This window comes from Diadema setosum, chromosome 6 (assembly GCF_964275005.1).
Source record: "Diadema setosum chromosome 6, eeDiaSeto1, whole genome shotgun sequence".
NCBI lineage: Eukaryota > Metazoa > Echinodermata > Echinoidea > Diadematoida > Diadematidae > Diadema > Diadema setosum.
The window spans coordinates 10,133,116-10,152,895 of NC_092690.1; the positions used below are offsets into that span (position 1 = coordinate 10,133,116).

Below are 19,780 nucleotides of genomic sequence, written 5' to 3' on the forward strand. Positions count from 1 at the left end.
AGGGAATTAAGTGCACCAGGCGCAATAAAGTGTGTTTTTATGTGCTGTCGCTCCTTCTTACATCCTGTGTGTTATTTCATTTCTAGTGGGGTTTTTTTTCTAATTCATAGCATGTCATTATTCCTATACCTAAAAGACATCGACGAGTGTGACAGCAATCCGTGTCAGAACGGAGGAACGTGCCAGGACGCAGTCAACATGTACTCATGCCTTTGTTCACCGGGTTATAACGGGTTAGACTGCAAGACGGGTAAGTTGCAATCGGGAAAGTAATGGAATGTAATTTGATATTGAAGGTAATGTTGAATGCATTAATGTATTTATTTAGACACTCGATGAAAAATTATTTAAATATATCCCGCATCTGACAAAACCTAAACCTAACGATTCCCTTACATCCAGATCCTGTTTGTCAGAATTAATGTTTCTAGTTTGCATTCAATCTGTTTCAAGTCATTATACCTTTACAGACATAAGTTTGTATTCTAAATGAGTATATGACTGTAAAAATACTATTTATACCTGAACAATCTCACAATTTACGAGGTAAAATTCTACATGTGATACATTTCACGATTTCGTATTGCATGCGTTTCCTTGTATATTCTGTCCTATTCCACTCCTTTTCTTCCTTTAGTTGAATGCGTTTTACATTGCTATTCTCTTACTTTCAGACATCGACGAGTGTAACAGCAATCCGTGTCAGAACGGAGGAACCTGCCAGGACTCAGTCAACATGTACTCATGCCTTTGTTCACCGGGTTATAACGGGTCGAACTGCCAAACAGGTAAGTTGGTTCGGAAAGGGATTGTAATCTATTAATGGACTTGTAAAGAAAGAAGAAGTAACGCGCGTTTTATTTATCTTTTAAATCCTGCATCAAATTTTTAATCTTGCACAAAATATAAGCTTACATGTGTAGTGTTTGTATAAGGATACATAAAAAATAATATGTACGAAAGTACATTTTTTTAAATTCGGGTTTTGATACAAAATTTTACACTTGTATTCAATTCCTAAGATTTTTGATTTTACCCAGGGAAATTCTACATTATCTTTTTATCCTAATTTTGATATGTTCAGTTCACTTCACTTCAGTTTGATTTTATTTCCGCAGTTTTCTGCTGAAATCATACATGAAAATAACAACACCTGTATCTGAGAACATAATATATAAACAAATACACTCATGGTCTAATAATCACGATAATCTTTAAAGTTTCGACAATGCGTAACGCTCTGAGATCAAAGGAAGAACGATAGACCTGTTTCAAGGTAAAGAGGAGAAAATGCAGGAGCCTTCCACCTTAGTGCTTGATAGTGATGGCAATCTGAAAGACAAAGAAGAAACGCATACATATACAAAATTGGCAATTTGCCATTAAACTGCCAAGTGCTATTGTTTGTGGCGTCCACAGGAGGAAGTGAGTGGGGAAAGGAAGAAAAGAAGCAGCATGTATAGCGTAGTGAGTTAAGTGCATCAGGTGCAATAAAGAACGGATTTATCTGTTTTCCCAATTTTTTACATCCTGTTTCTCATTTATTAATTTGAAACATCTATTTCAGTTCATAGCATTTCATTATTCCTTGACATTACAGACATCGATGAGTGTAATAGCAATCCGTGTCAGAACGGAGGAACGTGCCAGGACTCAGTCAACATGTACTCATGCCTTTGTTCACCGGGTTATAACGGATCGAACTGCCAGACGGGTGAGTTGCGATTGGGGAGGTACAGTTCGAGTGAAATATAATGTGTTAAGAAATATATTGAGTTTTCTTCATTTGTTTGCCCTTTGTACAAAACTCATACCTGATATATCAACTCTCTCGGTTTGATAATCTCCTGCTTTACCACAAAACTGACTTCTGTTTAACGGTTTTTATCCAATATTTGTCAAAGAATATACATACACAATGCACAACGCAATATATATGAAAATGGATAAACGATTTATGGTTATTCGAATATTTTGTATTTTGCTCATATGCACAGTGCATATTCATTATCAAACGATGTAAAATTAACATGAAATTAGAATATTCAAATTCATGTGGAAAATTCTTCATTTGATATTCGTCATAATCTAGTCTGTTGCAGTGATCTTTGATATCCTTTTTTATTATTTGATTTCTAGTAGGGGGCCTTCTTATTTCAGTCCAGAATTTTCATGAATCCCTTCCTTTTCAGATATTGATGAGTGTTATAGCAGTCCGTGTCTGAATGGAGGAACTTGTCAGGACTCAGTCAACATGTACTCATGCCTTTGTTCCCCGGGTTATAACGGGTCGGACTGCCAGACAGGTAAGTTGCCATACTGAAAGTACAGTTTTAATGAAATATAAGTGTTCACTTTGCCCTTTGTACAAAACTCATGACTGACAGCTTTACTCTTTCTGCTTGATAATCTCCTAACCACAAAACTAACTTGTATTTACCGTTTTATCCAGTATTTGTCACGAAATATACGTACACAATGTACAACCTGATTTATATACATATGGATATACGATTTATAATTATTTGAATGTTTTGTATTTTGCTCATTGCATGTACATTAATGAACGATGTAAAATTAACGTTAAACTAAGATATTATTTCAAATTCATGCACAACAATATCAGACAAATAAAATGCTACATTTAACGGCGCAAAAACTCTTCATTTGCTATTCGTTATAATCTAGTCTGTTGTCGTGATCCTTAATATCCTGTTTGTTATTCGATTTCCAGTAGGGGCCTCCTTATTTCAATCCAGAATGTGTCATAATTCCATTCCTTTGCAGATATCGATGAGTGTGACAGCAATCCGTGTCAGAACGGAGGAACGTGTCAGGACGCAGTTAACATGTACTCATGCCTGTGTTTAACGGGTTATAACGGGTTGAACTGCGAAACAGGTAAGTTGGGATTAGGAAAATACAGCTGTAATTTATTCAGTGAAGTAAGAAATTGTAACATGATAAAAAAATTAGTTTTCTTCAGTGTGTGTGCCCTCTGTACAAAACTCATAACTCACCCCTCGGCTTGATAATATCCTGCTTCACCAAAAACCTAATTCCTTTATTGTGTTTATGACTGTCTTTTATCACTGTTTACCACAAGATATGTTTACACAATGTATGTATATGAATAAACGATGCAAACGTAACATAAAATTAAGATATTAGATTAAATTCTTATCAATAATAATTACATATAAATGATAAGATTTAAGGGAGAAAAGTTCTTCATTTGCTATTCGTTATAGTTTAGTCTGTTGTCGCCATCCTTGATACCTTTTTTTTTTTTTACATTTGATTTCAATAGGAGTCCTCCTTATTTCAATCCGAAATGTGTCATATTAACTTCCTTTACAGATATCGATGAGTGTAACAGCAATCCGTGTCAGAACGGAGGAACTTGCCAGGACTTGGTCAACATGTACTCATGCCATTGTTCACCGGGTTATAACGGGTCGAACTGCCAGACGGGTGAGTTAGGATCTGAAGAGATGTAAATTGTAATATGTATAGTGATGATCGTATACGTTCATCTATATCCATAAACGTATATGAATAACAAAGGTTTCTGCTCGGAGTCCAAAAAGATATTGGTTCACAACAGTAGTAATAAAGCAAACTTCATGAAGTCGTTGTTTTAACGATTTTACCCTTAGTTCTTTGTCAAATCAATGGCATATTTTATTCTGCCATTGGTTTGGCAAACCCCTTCGCGCGAAAATTCGTTAAAACAACGTCTTTCGCGGAGATTCGTGTATATATATATATATATATATACATATACTTACCTTTGTTCAATATATTTCTTAGCCTGTATCTAGCACAAAACATAAAAACGTTGTGTAACAGACGGATACATGATGTATATTTACATGCTAAGACATATTGAAAATTATTGTTAAAAAACCATAGAATAAATGAAATTCGTTCTGTAAAAACTTCAACTTTTACGGAATAAACATGCTACATTTTCTGCTTATCACTATTTATCACGTTCTCTTACATCGCTTTTGCTATTTCATTCCTAGTTTGTATTCAATGTATTTCATGTCCTTATACCTTTACAGATATCAATGAGTGTGACAGCAATCCGTGTAAGAACGGAGGAACGTGTCAAGACGGAGTCAACATGTACTCATGTCTTTGTTCACCGGGCTATACCGGGTCGAACTGCGAGACGGGTGAGCTGGGAATAGTCCAGTAGTCAAGACAAATAACAATCAACAATCTACATTCAATTGATATAATATATATATATATATATATATATATATATATATATATATATGTATATATATATATATATTTTTCCTCTGTAAATCCTGAATGTTGCCCCGATATTGTATATCGTGTGTACAGATGTTTGATAATATGATTATGTATAATTATAATTGTATATCCAAACATACATTAAAAATATAGAAATTGGAGAAAGAGTGAGCTACCTTACGACAACGTCATTAGTTCCAGATTGAGAATGTTCTTGGCATTGTTTGGAATTCACTGGTGATAAACCATCAAATCGATGAACGTTTCATCTGTAGATATCTGAAAGTTCATAAAGTTTATAGACTTTCCTTGTTAGATATCGCATTTCTCTCCATGTTTTCGTCCTTTTGTGACGTGATTCTTATTTCATTTCTTAATTAATTTACTTTATTTTATCATTTACTTTTCTATCCATACAGATATCGATGAATGTGACAGCACTCCGTGTCAAAACGGTGGAACGTGTCAGGACTCAGTCAACATGTACACATGCTTTTGTTCACCCGGTTATAACGGGTCAAACTGCCAGATAGGTAAAGTTGGAACTGCGAAAGCAGTGTCATGTAATGTGGTGATAGATATGATAAAAACACATAATTTCTGTCAATGTTTTTTTTTTTTTTTTTTAAAGCCTGCAGCCTTGCATAATATATTCATACAGGATGTATTTACATGGATTCACGATGTAATATTATCTACATGTGAATGAAAGTACGTGTATATTTTTCCAAAGTGTTAAAAACTTTAATTTAGTGAGCTTTCAACCGACAAAATATTAGGATTTACGGAGTAAAAATTCGACATTTCCACTTATAATTTTGCATGTTGTTGCTTTCCTTTACATCCTGTTTGTCATTTCATTATTATTTTTTTTTACTTCAAATTTTCGCAAGTCTACTTATGTCTCTATTTTCTTTACTCTACAGACATCGATGAGTGTGACAGCAGTCCGTGTCAGAACGGAGGAACGTGTCAGGACGCAGTCAACGTGTACTCCTGCCAGTGTTCATTGGGTTATAACGGGTTAAATTGCCAAACAGGTGAGTTAAATGCGAATTGTAATCTAGTAATGAACTTGTAAAGAATAGGAAAATAAATAACAGTCGTTCTAATATTGTTTTTTAATTCTGTATTTTGCACAAAATATTCATACATAGTGTTACCATATTAAGTATACCTACACTAGCAATCATATAGGCCTAATTATGTTGCTAATGTTAACTTCCATATCCGATGTTTATAAATCTTTCAAATTACATTCATTCGATGAGAATCTCAGATTTCACGGACTGAAAATTAGATTATCATTTGCTTCTCATCACAATTAGACCTGTTGCCGCATTTTTATTCATCCTGTTTGTCATTTCACTTTTAGTTTTAATTTCATTCCATAGTATGTCCTTATTCCATTACTTCACAGATATTGATGAGTGTAACAGCAGTCCGTGTCAGAACGGAGGAACGTGCCAGGATGCAGTCAACATGTACTCATGTCTTTGTTTGGCAGGTTTTAATGGGTTGAACTGCGAGACGGGTGAGTTGAAATTGGTTTTATAGAAGAGAATTGAAATCTATTAACTAGATTGTAAAACAAAAAAGAAGCTACTTTTTATTCATTTTTGATCCTGTATCTAACAATGTCTACCACAAAACTTTAGCTTGCATATAATGTAGTGTTTATGTTTAGATTCCCGAACACTGTGTAAGGGGAAGCGATGAAAGGTTTTAAGGTGCAACAATTAGTGCAGATTAGTGAATTAAGTGCATTAGGTGCACTGAGGTGTCCTTTTTTCCTGTTGTCGCGTTCCTTCCCACCCTGTATGTAATTTCATATTATCAACTGTAATTTACAGCATTTCATTCTTCCTTATTTTGAAGATATCGATGAGTGTAACAGCAATCCGTGTCAGAACGGAGGAACGTGCCAGGACGCAGTCAACATGTACTCATGCCTTTGTTCACCGGGTTATAACGGGTCAAAGTGCCAGACAGGTAAGAAACTACAGCCGTAGTGAATCTAATGAAGTAAGAGACATGAAAAAAAAAAAATGTTCTCTTCACTTTGTGTTCATTTTGTACAAAATTCATAACTGATATCCCAACCCATTAATGTTCAAAGTTTAAAGTTGAAAATCAATTTCATTTCCATCAAATAAACAGAGAAAAATAATATGCAATGGATAAGCAAAACACAGTTGTAATAATTCCAAAAACGTATAAATATTAACAAAATACATAAATAATGCATAATAAAGGACACAAAAGGGAATTTTTGTAATAATTATATGCATATGCAAAGTACAAATAAGATAAGGACGTGAATGGAAATAGAGAGTCCCCCTAAAATGCAAAAATGTTGGATATTGGACCCCAAGAAAATAAAGAAAGGACAAATAAGGAATTAATGAATCTAAAAACAAATATAATACAATATATTCACCCAGCGGCTCGATAATCTCCTGCTTTTAATACCACAAAACAATCTCTTTTTAAATGTTTTTTTTTTTTTTTATCCAGTATTTGTCACAAAATATATACACAATGTACAATTAATGTATGCATATGTATACACGATTTAGAGTTATTTGAATATCTTGTATTTGGCGCCAGATACGTATATATAATGTATACATACAAATAAACGATGTAAGATTAAAATGAAACTAGATATCAACTGCGCGTCAATAAATTTCATACAAATGAAATATCAGAACTAACAGAGTAAAAACTCTTCATTTCCTACTCATAATTTTAGTCTGTTGTCGCGATCCTTGATACCTTTTATTTATTTTTTTGACATTTGATTTCTAGTAAGGGCCTTCTTATTTCAGTCCAGGATCTGTCATAATTTCCTTCCTTTACAGATATCGATGAGTGTGACAGCAACCCGTGTCAGAACGGGGGAACGTGTCAGGACGCAGTCAACATGTACTCATGCCTTTGTTCACCGGGCTATAACGGATCGAACTGCCAGACGGGTAAGGCGGAATTGAAAAAAGTGACAAGTAATGTGGGAACAAACATGATTAAAACCTTACCTTTGTTGTTAAGTGCTTTGCCATCCTTCATCTGGCATAAATTATTACACATACATAATATGTATGTGGATACCCGATAAAGATTGTTTTAATCCTGCATCTGACACAAATTACACCTTAGTAATACGTTCCCTTACATCCTGTTCGTTATTTGTTGTCTATGTACTATAAGTTGCTGTTAGTATTCAATCTATTCCATGCTATCATACCTTTACAGATATTGATGAGTGTGCCAGCAATCCGTGTCAAAACGGAGGAACGTGCCATGAGGCAGTCAACTTATTCTCGTGTCTTTGCTCACCGGGTTATAATGGGTTAAACTGCCAGATGGGTGAGTTTGATTCGGAAGCAGGAAACAGCAATTTCTTAAAGAACTTGAACAACAAGTAACCATCTTTCAAATGAATTTGAATCTCGTGTCTTGCCCAATATGTGCATATAATATATATATATATATATATATATATATATATATATATATATAATCATAATAAACACACATATTATGTATAGTATACCCATGTCTGATTTATATTTTGTATATCATTACACACATATTACAAATGAATATCATATATAAACATGATATGAGAGAAAGGAAGGGAGAGGTAGTAGGAAAGCTCCATTTGAGAATAGTACGTTTATTACGTATATTGATTTGAATTTAGTGGTAATAACCCATTAAGCTAATGACATTAAGACCTTTGTAATCTGAAAGTTTAAAGAGTACGCAACATTTAATTAATCAGTCATATTTCTTTTAACTCTGCATGTTGATTGCGTTTGTTTGGATTGTGCTTTTTACTCCACTGTTTTCAATAAACTTCACCTGCATGATGTCATACTGTTTCATTGACAGATATCGACGAGTGTAACAGCAATCCATGTCAGAACGGAGGAACTTGTCAGGATGCAGTCAACATGTACTTATGCCTTTGTTTGGCAGGTTTTAATGGGTTGAACTGCGAGACGGGTGAGTTGAAATTGATTTAGAAGGGAGTTGTAATCTATTGATGTTAAAAGAAAACAAAAGTAACCTTCGTTTGATTAATTACTAATCCTGTATCTTGCACAAAATATAAGCCTACCAATGTAGTGTGTGTATAGAGATACACGAACAATGTGTACGAATATGTATTTTCAAATTCAGTCTTCATAAACCTTTAGCGTACAATTATACTTTATACTAATTTTTGGCAATGTATTTCATGTCGATACCCTTACAGATATCGACGAGTGTGCCAGCAATCCGTGTCAAAACGGAGGAACCTGTCAGGACGCTGTCAACATGTACTCATGCCTTTGTTCACCGGGTTATAACGGGTCGACCTGCCAGTCGGGTGTGTTGAACGTTTACATGAAATTGTACATTTTTTTAAAGTTTAATATGACATTGCTATTTTACCTGAAATGACGCGAAGGAGAGATGTATAATTATTGAAGTTGTAAACTTTTTTATTGTTGATGAAAATTCAAACCAATGGGATTTATATAGTTAAATTACGAAGTCTACAAAATAAACTCGTCTCTTTTCTACCTAACACAACCATGTGCGTTTTTGCGTCTCTTTTTGTCCTGCCATGTTTTCTGGTCTTTATTTCAATCTCTTTAATTTCTTTATTCATTTACTTTACAGATATCGATGAGTGTAACAGTAATCCATGTCAGAACGGAGGAACGTGTCAGGACTCGGTCAACATGTACTCATGTGCTTGTATCCCGGGTTTTAACGGGTCAAACTGCCAGACGGGTGAGTTGGGGTTCGAAATTTGTTATTGTTAGATTGCAATTTTATTGCACGGCACTATTGAATATTATCCTTGCCCTAAATCGAGAGGCTACGTCTTCGTAGAAGTGAAAATGAGAGACAAAGGTAACGGCATGAGTCATTACCTTAATCATTTATGTCTGTGACGTTATCTTTGCTCCTCTTTCATTTCTTTGTTCGCTTCTGTTTTTACAAATCGCGAGAGAGAAGGAGACGAAATAGAGTGTGAAGTTGCTGATGACATTCTGTTCAAATGACGAATTCAGAGAGCGTGACGCCAAGGTCCATGGTTGCAATCTGCTCAAGTGTGTTTGATAGGACAAAAACATCCCACAGTATTGTTCCAAAAGGCATTAGACACTTATTCATTGTCTGCAGGGTATGCCTTTAATAAGGACTTTTTAAATTTGCGTTTAAAGAAATACAGTGACGAGCAGCTGGTTATTTCGGGTGGGAGGTCGTTCTAGTATCTGTGGCCTGTAAGCATGTTTTTTGTTTTGTTTTGATTTTTAAACGAAAATTGTGCGAGTACGTGGAAGGTGAAACGCGTCAGAAAAAAAAAGAAACCACTGGATTTGATTGATTTTTGTTGACGCCCGGTCCTAGTTTAACATGTAAGTTTATTGCGTTTCGGATTTTGTCATTAAACTTTTTCGTAAAAGTGAAGGTCATGTTGCAAGGCAGGTGTGACATTATATCCACATTTCAAGAAAATGCAATTTTGAATAAGGAAAAAAGGAAACAACCTTTCTTTTTTGACATATTCCATTGTAATCACTGCAACATTTAACATTCATGTCAACAGTGAAACACACAGGAAGAAAATGTAAAAAAAAACGCTTTGTTCCTCGTCAGGTTTGATCGGCAGTCACTCTTGTTTGTAATCACAAATGTAACTAAAGATAATTATGTATTAATGTATTAATATTTTAATTCGTTGACAGAAATCCCCAAACAAATCGCCAATCGAAAACCTTAGTCTTCAAAAGGGCCAAAAGGAAAGAAAGAAAAGAACACAAAAACAAACCATACAAACAAAAACACGAACGAATGATAATGAGTTCATATCCTGTTTTACTTGCTTTCTGGTGTTCTGTCACTGTCTTATGTTTTCATAAATTCGCCGGGGTACGGAATCTCTGATTGCCATTAAGACGCAGCGTCGCTGGGGTGACAAGACCTCGTATCTCAAAAATGTCAAAAAAAAAAATTTTTAGCTTAATGGTCAAATAATGGGTCAAGTGATGTCTTGGCCAAATCCTAACTGTCTTACTCCAAAAATGAAGCCACCATGACATGTCAAAGAGAAGGCTTTCCCATTCACTATAGTGCTTTGGCCGCCATGTTTTTTCGCTCTCCTGAACATTTGACGATTTTGAGATACGAGGTTTTGTCACCCCAGCGACGCGCAGTCTACTTATATCCACTCGTTCATACTCAGTTGGTAAATAGATCCTTGCTTAAAAACAACACAAAACACGAAACAAACCAATGCAACGTAGAAATATGAGAGCGCACGATCATTGCATGTCGATTATAATTCTGAGAATTGTTCAAAATTGAACAAGGAGACGATAGGTCGCATTTAACTGCGTCACGCCATATCACTCAACTCAATGCCAGCGTCATCTTGCTTGATTATCCCAACAGTTCTTCCGAGAATGTTCATCACCGACAGAAGCAATGGCCGAATCCTGGAGGCCGCTCTTGAAAGTCTCGAGTTTACCGTGTTTATCACCCTGGATGAAAATCCGTATGACGTAGCGTATGACGCTGGGAATGGGAAGCTTTATTGGTCGAGCAGCGTCGGCGTTTGGCGCTGCGGTCTTCTCAACAAGGCTCCGGAGCAAGTTACCAATGTTAACAGTAAGCAGAGTCTACGACGCACTTGCAGCTGAAATGACTCAACGTACAAACACACACACACACACACACACACACACACACACACACAACAGAAAAAAACAAGACATGCACACTTATGCATACACACTAATAAAGGTTAAGTTTTCTCGTCAATAAGTGACATGTTTCAGATAATTCTTATAAAATCAAAATAGTCAAAAGATAATGAGCATGTATACGAGAAGTGATGAAGTACGTTAACTGAGAAATGACATGACCACTAAAATAAATAATTATATAACGTTTCTGCTTATAAAGAAATAGTGATTATACTGAGATTCTACATAACGTACATAATAATGCAGTGCCTTAGTGGTAGTATACAGGACTGCTCTTCCCACATTCATTTTAACTTTATGAATAGTTAGATACTGAGATGATTAGTAGACGGGGCTGTTTGGGCACCGGTTTTTTGTTGTTGTTTTTTTTTACGTCACGTTGCAATAGAGATAGGACATTACTCAATTTACCAATTATTGTGAGACGCTGTGAGTTATTACATTGTTTTTATATTCATTTTTGTCAAACAGACTACTCACCTGTAAACATTATTGAATAAACACATATACCTGATACCTTATACCTGATACCTTATATTTCAGTTATTGCAGTACAGATTTCTGATGCGTGTAAACTTTGAGACCTGCTATTTTCTACTCGGAGCCAATTCCAAACAAATACTGATTTTCGCAAAGCTCCTTTGTTCCACTTTCTGTTTTATGTTCTTTTATGATTTACCAACTCCATGACATATTATTTCGCCCCCATGCTTTTGTTTTGTCTGCTAGGGGTTACTTCCTTGAATGTAATCGTCGGGCACGATGACATTATTATACATTAACCTGTTTCTTATATCATCGCAGTCTTACTTTCAAGTGCGGGGGAAGGGGACAACAAAAAATCAAAATTAATGAAAACTGTTATGGAAGTCATAACAACGGTTACCAAGAATTCTTGAGAATGTGATCGAAGGGATTTATCCTTGTGTCTTGATCAATTTATTTATCTCATTATAGATCCTAAATCAATCGTTGTTACGCAGTCACCCGGAACTCTTTACGTACTGTACTGGGGCAAGCTCACTCAGATGTCAATAGATCCAGATGGACAGGAAACGACTGTATTGAATCTGCCCGACGGAAAAGGGTTTTCATTGGTACTTTACAACGGGTAACAATCAATTCCATCAACTTTGACGTTCAACATCTTTGTTTGTTATTTTATTTTAAGTAATTGTTTCGCTGACCACCTGTTGTCGGACCAGATATAGCAACGGTAATAGAAGACCATGGTCAAAAGCGCAGAAACGCTTTTCTGGCATCTAGATTTGCTCATTCTGGGTATAGTAATTTATAATCATGTAAGATATACACTGTAATTTATATACTCACTTGTACGGAGAGGAAGTCTCATCGCTCATAGTGAACTTTACGATATTAATACCGGTACATGTTTTATGCTTTTGCTTTCAAAATTAATCGTTTCTTGTTTTTGCTCCAACCAACTTCAACTAAGCTTTCTACTCCGCAATAGAGGCTGGTCGTAGAAACACAGAAAAATAAACAAACATTAGGGGCCTGTTGCATAAAAGTTACTATTGTGGTAAATTTGCCATCCAATGGTAACTACCATGGTAACAATACTCAACAGCCAATCATAATCATGAATTCCCTGGAAGTTACCATAAGATGGCAAAGTTACCATAATAGTTACTTTTATGAAACGGGCACCGGAACTTTATCTATGAAGCACTGATACGAAACCAAGCAGGAGTATTGTGCTCTATAAAACTATCTTATATTCCTATCATGATTATTTCCCTATTCAGCAGTGATATCATCCCATTCGGAGCTGTGTGCGTGATACCTCTTAAACAGTTAAATATTATGACAGAACTGTGTGCTGTTGTTTGTTGTCGCTTTTCTTTGCGTTCTAGTTTTGTATACTGGACCAGACAAAACGTCGAAGGTATAAAGTGCAATAACCTTCAAGACGGAACTGAATGTACTCCTCTGAGCACACCTGGTAACGGCCTCATCACCGGCTTGGCATTCGACACAAACAGTGAGTAAGATGTATATAGGATTTATGTTTCAGAATAACATGCCTCAGAGTAAGATAAATTAATATATACAAAAAACAAGAACACGTTTGTAAACAACAAAAACTTAAAAAAAAAAACAATGTACGTAAGGGCCCTATTGAAGCCAGTAGTGTTTTACTCCTTAATCCTGCAATGCATATTACATTTGAACTTTAATTATCACTTCCACGTAGGTATTTGCAAACGTTGTAGTTATGTTTTGTTTGGCTAAAGAGATAATCATGACAATGATAATAATAATAATCATCATCATCATCAACAACAAAATTATGACAGAAAGACATTTTGAATTGCGTAAAAAAACATTAAAAAGATAATCCGTGTGGAGATTTAAATATTGGTTCTTTGGCCTAAGATGTTTAACCTCCATGCACAAAAACAAAGTTGTTGTTGTCGTTGTTTAAGCATAGCTCATGTATATAAGTCTAATAGTAGTGTGGTCTCAGGGTGTCTTGTCGGACTAAGATAGCCACAGAAAAAAAAACAGGGTAAGCTAACAACGGAGATTTTTTAAGTATTAAAGCGACAATTGATCAAAACTTTGATTCCAGTCTAGAGTGAATTGTACAACATTTCTCAGCATGTCTCAGTGGCAATGACTATTGACTTCACGTAAGTTGTCGCATCGCCGACAAAGGACTGGTCCTTGCATACGTATATATAAGTTCACTGTAACTTGAACTTGGACTTGGACGTAGACTTACACAGAGTATATTAGTTAACATTTCGTAATGAGCATCACCTATGAACATGCATTGAATATTCAAGACTGGTTAGCGTATTCATTCCTTCAATATAATAATCTTGATCAAAATTCTCTACAAACGCCTGTGTGCCTTTTTTTCTCTCTCTCTTTGTCTATCTCCCTTTATGTCTGTCTGTCTGTCTGTCTGTCTCTCAAATCTATGTTCTGTTTCACAGCTGGTCGACTGCTCTACTGTGCCCAGAATGACGACGACTTAGTCTACTACACAGAAGTCCCCCCAGTGAACTCAGCCAGAGGTCAGATACCCATAGTTTATACACAAAATGGAACTGTAGGCGCACGCGCGAGGGACGTGACCATTGTCAACGATGTAGTGTACTTGTTGCGAAAGGACGGTGTGGTGGTTACCAGGGACTACGCTTCGAACAGTCCGACGTCCGTAGTGCATCCAGTCTTATACGATGAAACTGGTGATATTCCTCTTGATTTGCGGAGAATGGTCATTGTTTAAGACGACCTCACATGTAATCCCGCATTCCCATTATGTGAAAGTCGTTCAAATGTTTTGGTAAGTAACAGATAAATACTAATAATTAAGTTCAACACAATTCAGGTATACATTATACTGTATTTCAATCGGACAAAAAGGTTATACTTTATATAACATAAAGTACTCATTTGAAACATTTATATTCTAACAGTTTGGAATAGTAATCGTACGAATGAATCTTAAAGAGAGAAACAATTTATGGCTTTCATTGACCGAAAAAAAAAAGATACGGCGATGAGGAAAAGTGATCCACTGAAAAATGGAGTTTGTAAGACGTGATTCTCTCACTGAACTATAATGCAAATAACATATCTAAAATGTATTTGTTAATTTGTATACGATAATGGCAGTATATTGCAAACTGTACTTTGTTTAAAGTACAGAAGAAATGCAAAATGGAATATCAATATTACTCCACATACACTGTTCATTTGAACTACGTGTGCCACCTATAAGATGGTAACAAAACAATATATGCCTACATATTAATCAATCACAGTAACTTGATCATACACACACACACACACACACACACACACATACACAGTCATGAGCATATGTAATGGACGCGATATTGTGGCAAGAACGAAGAATTCATGAGGTGGCAACGCAACAAAGAAAAATGAGATCGAACAGAAGAGAACGAAAAAACAAATGCCTGACATCGCACCAAATACGTCGTCAAGGCATGTGGCGTACTTGTTATTAGATGTAACCATTAGATTGTCTAGTGTTATATGTAGAAAGCTATTTCAGTAACCTATGCCATTCTTTTTAAACATTTTTTTTTCTAATCGATCCCAAATTGTGGGTCCTGTATAAAAGAATGTAATTTAAGTATGAACAGTTCTTATTTGATAAGGGGAGATGAGATTCATTATGATTTTCGCGTTGGATAGTTGAAATCGTGATTGTTGTTGTTGTTGTTGTTGTTGTTGTTGTTGTTTTTTGACCAGTGATTGCAGTTATAGTCAAACATGAAGTAGCCAAGTTGAAATGATTGGGTTTTTTTTTTTTTCTGGCAGATTGCATGCTTAAAAATAATTCTGAGGCTATTATGTGTGAACATGTATGAAGTGTTTTTGTAACTCCTTTAACAAAGGTAAGTAGAATTTATCTAAATCCAAATTGGACTTTGAAAATGTATCGCTCATATTAGGAAAAAATACTTCACTGTTTGAATGTGAATGATTCTTTTCGAACATTTAGAAATTTGATGAAGACATTGGTCTGTAATAATTGATACCACTATTCTCCCCTTTTGAATGAGAACGACGTTTCTCTTTTTCATATTGTTCGGCGTAAGGTCAGCTGTAAGGAATGAGTTTATTATATGTTTACTATAGGATGTACCGTTTTGTGAATTACGTTTGTAGTACTTAATAGTCAATTCCATTAGATTTTAGCTTTCAAATAATCAAAACAAATTTTCATTGAATGTGGGTCTTCAAAAAAGGAATGACGCCGAGTATATCTAAGAAAAGTAGCTTAAGAGATTTCTTGATTGACGGATATATCATAGTGAGAATTTTCGTTTCGAATATAATCTTTAATCATTATAAATCACAACTTTTAACAAGGCTAACGGGTGCGTACTGGAGGTATTATCCCATCGTCATGCTAATGTTTTATTAAAATAGTTAGGCGTATTCAAAGTATATTTCCGATTGTTTTTAGTGCTGTGTTTCTTGTAATATTCTCAATAGATACGCAATAGTTTAATTAGCATCTTCTTACAGGACACGTTCCTTTGCCTTATTTTTTTTTTTGTGGGGTTCCATTCAAATATTAAGTGAATTATTTCGACCGTCTATCGATGGGGTTATCCACAGAAGTTTTAGAATTCATTCGTTTTATTTGCTGCGTGGTGGTATATGATCATCATTTTCCAGCATCAGATTTAACAAAATTTAGTCATACGACAATTAAACGTCGGTGGTGTTATAAAGATATAACCAATCGATTTCTTTTAAATTACTTCGCAAATTTTATGAAAACTTTGTATTGGTATCTTTTGTCAATTCAGATATTTATTTTGCTTTGTTATCAAGTTGATTGCAACATGTGCAAATAGATGATAATGATCAGAAATTTTACCAAAAGGAATATTCCAGACTCAGGAAGAGGAAAAATAATGAAAAACAGAAGTATATCAATAAAAGTAGAGGATTGTGGAACAAGACGAAAATGCTGGAATAAGCGGTAAAATAGAAGCAAGCTGTAGCCTTTGGCTTAGTTTTTTATGAATTCCTTGAAATAACATTAAATGAGATCAGTATTTAAATCACTCATTACATCTTTGTCTATGGGGTTCGGCGCTAAGCTTTGTACAGACGTTTGAAATGTAATTATTTTTCATGGTAGTAGTCTGTAATCAACGTCTTTCAATTCATTCCCCCCCCCTTGGATTTGTCGATGACAAATAGAAGAAGATAGATCATATTGCATCGGGCATGACGTTCATCTCTTCTTGGATAAGTATTCAAGCTTTTACGAGATAAACGCAATTGACAGCACCACCCACACTCTTCTTTCTCTTTCTGTAAACTGTTTCAAACACGGCTAAAGAAAATGAATTACTAATACATGTATTAAAATAACATACTGTTTCTGTTAGCCCTATGGCGAAGCAAAAAAGGAAGAAGAAAGAAGGCATTGTATCAGGATTTTCAATAGAAGTAAACGCCCCATGACATTATTTCTATTATGGTACGTGTGTATTATATAACATTATTTCTTCAACAGTGTACATAGTGATGTTTTTATTCTTCAACGGTCAAATGGACGCATTATGGGCTCTGCACACCAGATCTCTTTACGAATCAAGATTATATTTAAATTCTTGTTAGCACGTTTTACTCGATGTAATATATCATTCACGAAATTATTCTAAGCTATCACAATAAATAAAGTTGAGCATGTTGAGGAAATGTGCACATTTCACCCCCAAAAATGGAAATTTCTAATCTATCTTTGCATCTCTTATATTTCGTGCAACTAATGTGACATCACGTGTTGTAGAATTCTTAATCCGCATTTATAGGCATATTGAACTTAATTCCAACTTTTTAGGAAAATAAATACTGCTGAGTTGTTTTCAAACGTCTCTTATTTGTCTTTTATCATTATTGTTACATCTATTGATTCCACGTAATTATCTATTTTCGGTGTATTCCCTACAGCAATGAAGCTCTTACTCCTTGAGGGGATGGCATACACTGTAGTATTGGTGGAGATGAGGATTGCGCTTAAAGTTTTGCAAAATACGAAGAAACCACATATTGAGTAGCACAGAGCATGCCATTCTAAGAGGAATTCAAAGTTTATTTGATGAAGATCGGTCGTGGAATGGCTGAGACATGCAAAAACAAAGTTAAGCAAAGGCAGGTCCCACCTTTTATTAGAATCGCTCTGTTTTGGATATTTCAGCTATTTAAAATAATAAATATGTAATATACCTAGACTGCATATCCTCTACAGTGAGCTCATTTACAGCAACGTCAATGACATATTAGCTTATCATTAGCGCACAAAAGAAGAAGTTATGCTAAATATTCAATCTTACTGTTAAAGTGCTTTCTAAATTCTAGGGCATTGATTGAGGGGAGCCCAAATTAGGATAGCGAAAATGTATTCTTCGCTGATCCGTCATTCTAGATAGCCGTTCACCGACATCATTTACTGCATAGGAAACATCTGACAAAACATAAATTCATTATTGTTCTCTTTACGTTGTTTACCTTACTGTCAATATGTTATCTACAACAGATAAATGAGAAACGTGAACAAACAAGTGGCTATTTCATTCATAATATAAGTCAAGTACGCATTTTAAGACCATTCAATTCCAGTCTATCACATCTTCCTTCTGTCTATTAAAATCATCTGACATCCGAGCACAAAAAGTAGGCATGTTCATTGGTAGTAATTAACAGCAAACTCGAGTAGACATCAATTATCACTGATATTATTACAGTGTGCAGCCAGCACAGCAACCTTTAGACAAGTATATGCAAAACCGTCAATTTTTTTCTACATGCATTTGATTTCCCAAGCTGTGGTAGGGCTGTTACATGTCATAATAAACATGATGAGTGTCGTGTTGCATGTCATCAATAGACTCATAATGAGCCGAGCCACGCACTGAAGCATCTTCCCTCTGGTTAGACCTCATTCTTTCGGGATGGATAGATGGATTGCGTGATGTCTCCCCAAAGGGTAACGTCGGCTTCACGTTCTCGTCTAACTGCACTGGTACAGATACACCCAGATGGGCTAGAGCTTTTAGCAGGTCCGCGGTGGATATTCCAGGCAGCGCCGATGTCATGGACATGTAACCAGTGGAATACTGTTGGGAACTGCTCGTGGGCTGGTTTAGGGTGGATGATGTCGAGAAGTCTTTGAAAGTGATCTGTAATTGAGAAAGGTAGTTTATGTAAGCCCTATGTTTGTATCTCAAATGTAAGTACTTTTTGGTGAGTTACGTCTTATCACAGTGTTATAAGCCACATTAACTAGTTTCGCAAGTGTCAACATTACCTTATATATACTGTCATTTAAATGACCCATGCATCATCAAATTGTTAGCATCGATTTTTCTAAAATATTTTCATGTTCATTTCCCCATCATTGACAGATTCCTGTTTTAATAGGCCGACTACTAGACCTATAAGCGAAAGCAAATTTCAATCCTTATATGTAACTTCTCATGTCTAGGCCTACTTTTTAGAAATGATTGCAGTATTAATAATCAGTTCGGGTAAAATACGGTGAATAAACAACTACTTCAATGTAATGTCTACCTCCCATTATACAGCTTTCTGTTCTTCTTGTTTCTGTCTGGATGTTATACCTTCATCTGACAATGGACTACAGGAAGAAATGTATGTTGATAAAGTTATCAGCCATCATTCTCATTGCTACATTTAAGGCAGTGCAATACAGATTTTGTATACCTCATCTGAAGCCGAATCAGCAAAATACGGGTCTTCCCTGTGTTTATCACATTTTATAGATGTCGTGGACTCTGACAGAGATGTCATCTCAAGACGAGTAGGAGACTGGACCTGGCTCGGATGAGTGTCATGTAATTCTTGTTCTTCAGATTGCGCATTTGACAAAATGTCTTCTGATTTTGAAGGATTGTGCGGGAAGTATCTCCGATCTGGTGACTGTCCCGTAGTGGTATCAGTCCTTTGATTGCAGCTTCGAGTTTGAACTGGGAAATGGAAACATTAATAAGTAACGGATTTATCGCAATTTCCAGATAGATTATTTCTTTAACGTATATCCAAGTGTAACTTTAGAATTTATTTTGGCTTAGAACGATTATGACATTTTACTCATGCTTTCTTTTGGAAAAGAAATATGCAGATAATAGTGTAGTAAAGAGTAAAAGGAAAATCTAACTAATAGATTGTTTTACATAAACCACACA

The 19,780-nt window shown here is 35.4% G+C and overlaps 1 protein-coding gene across 1 annotated transcript in view; it reads left to right on the forward strand.

The window, feature by feature from the left end:
- Positions 1–19,422, forward strand: part of LOC140229512 (uncharacterized) — a 28,940-nt gene extending 9,518 nt beyond the window's left edge. Inside the window, exons 10-27 of the mRNA XM_072309760.1 lie at positions 137–250; positions 675–788; positions 1,601–1,714; positions 2,193–2,306; positions 2,788–2,901; positions 3,361–3,474; positions 4,071–4,184; positions 4,692–4,805; positions 5,199–5,312; positions 5,693–5,806; positions 6,151–6,264; positions 7,137–7,250; positions 8,170–8,283; positions 8,537–8,650; positions 8,947–9,060; positions 10,729–10,944; positions 14,009–14,089; positions 19,358–19,422. Of these exons, the coding sequence (XP_072165861.1) occupies positions 137–250; positions 675–788; positions 1,601–1,714; positions 2,193–2,306; positions 2,788–2,901; positions 3,361–3,474; positions 4,071–4,184; positions 4,692–4,805; positions 5,199–5,312; positions 5,693–5,806; positions 6,151–6,264; positions 7,137–7,250; positions 8,170–8,283; positions 8,537–8,650; positions 8,947–9,060; positions 10,729–10,944; positions 14,009–14,089; positions 19,358–19,422 (2,072 nt within the window). The remainder of the gene's footprint in view (positions 1–136; positions 251–674; positions 789–1,600; positions 1,715–2,192; positions 2,307–2,787; positions 2,902–3,360; positions 3,475–4,070; positions 4,185–4,691; positions 4,806–5,198; positions 5,313–5,692; positions 5,807–6,150; positions 6,265–7,136; positions 7,251–8,169; positions 8,284–8,536; positions 8,651–8,946; positions 9,061–10,728; positions 10,945–14,008; positions 14,090–19,357) is intronic.
- Positions 19,423–19,780: the final 358 nt, after the last annotated feature.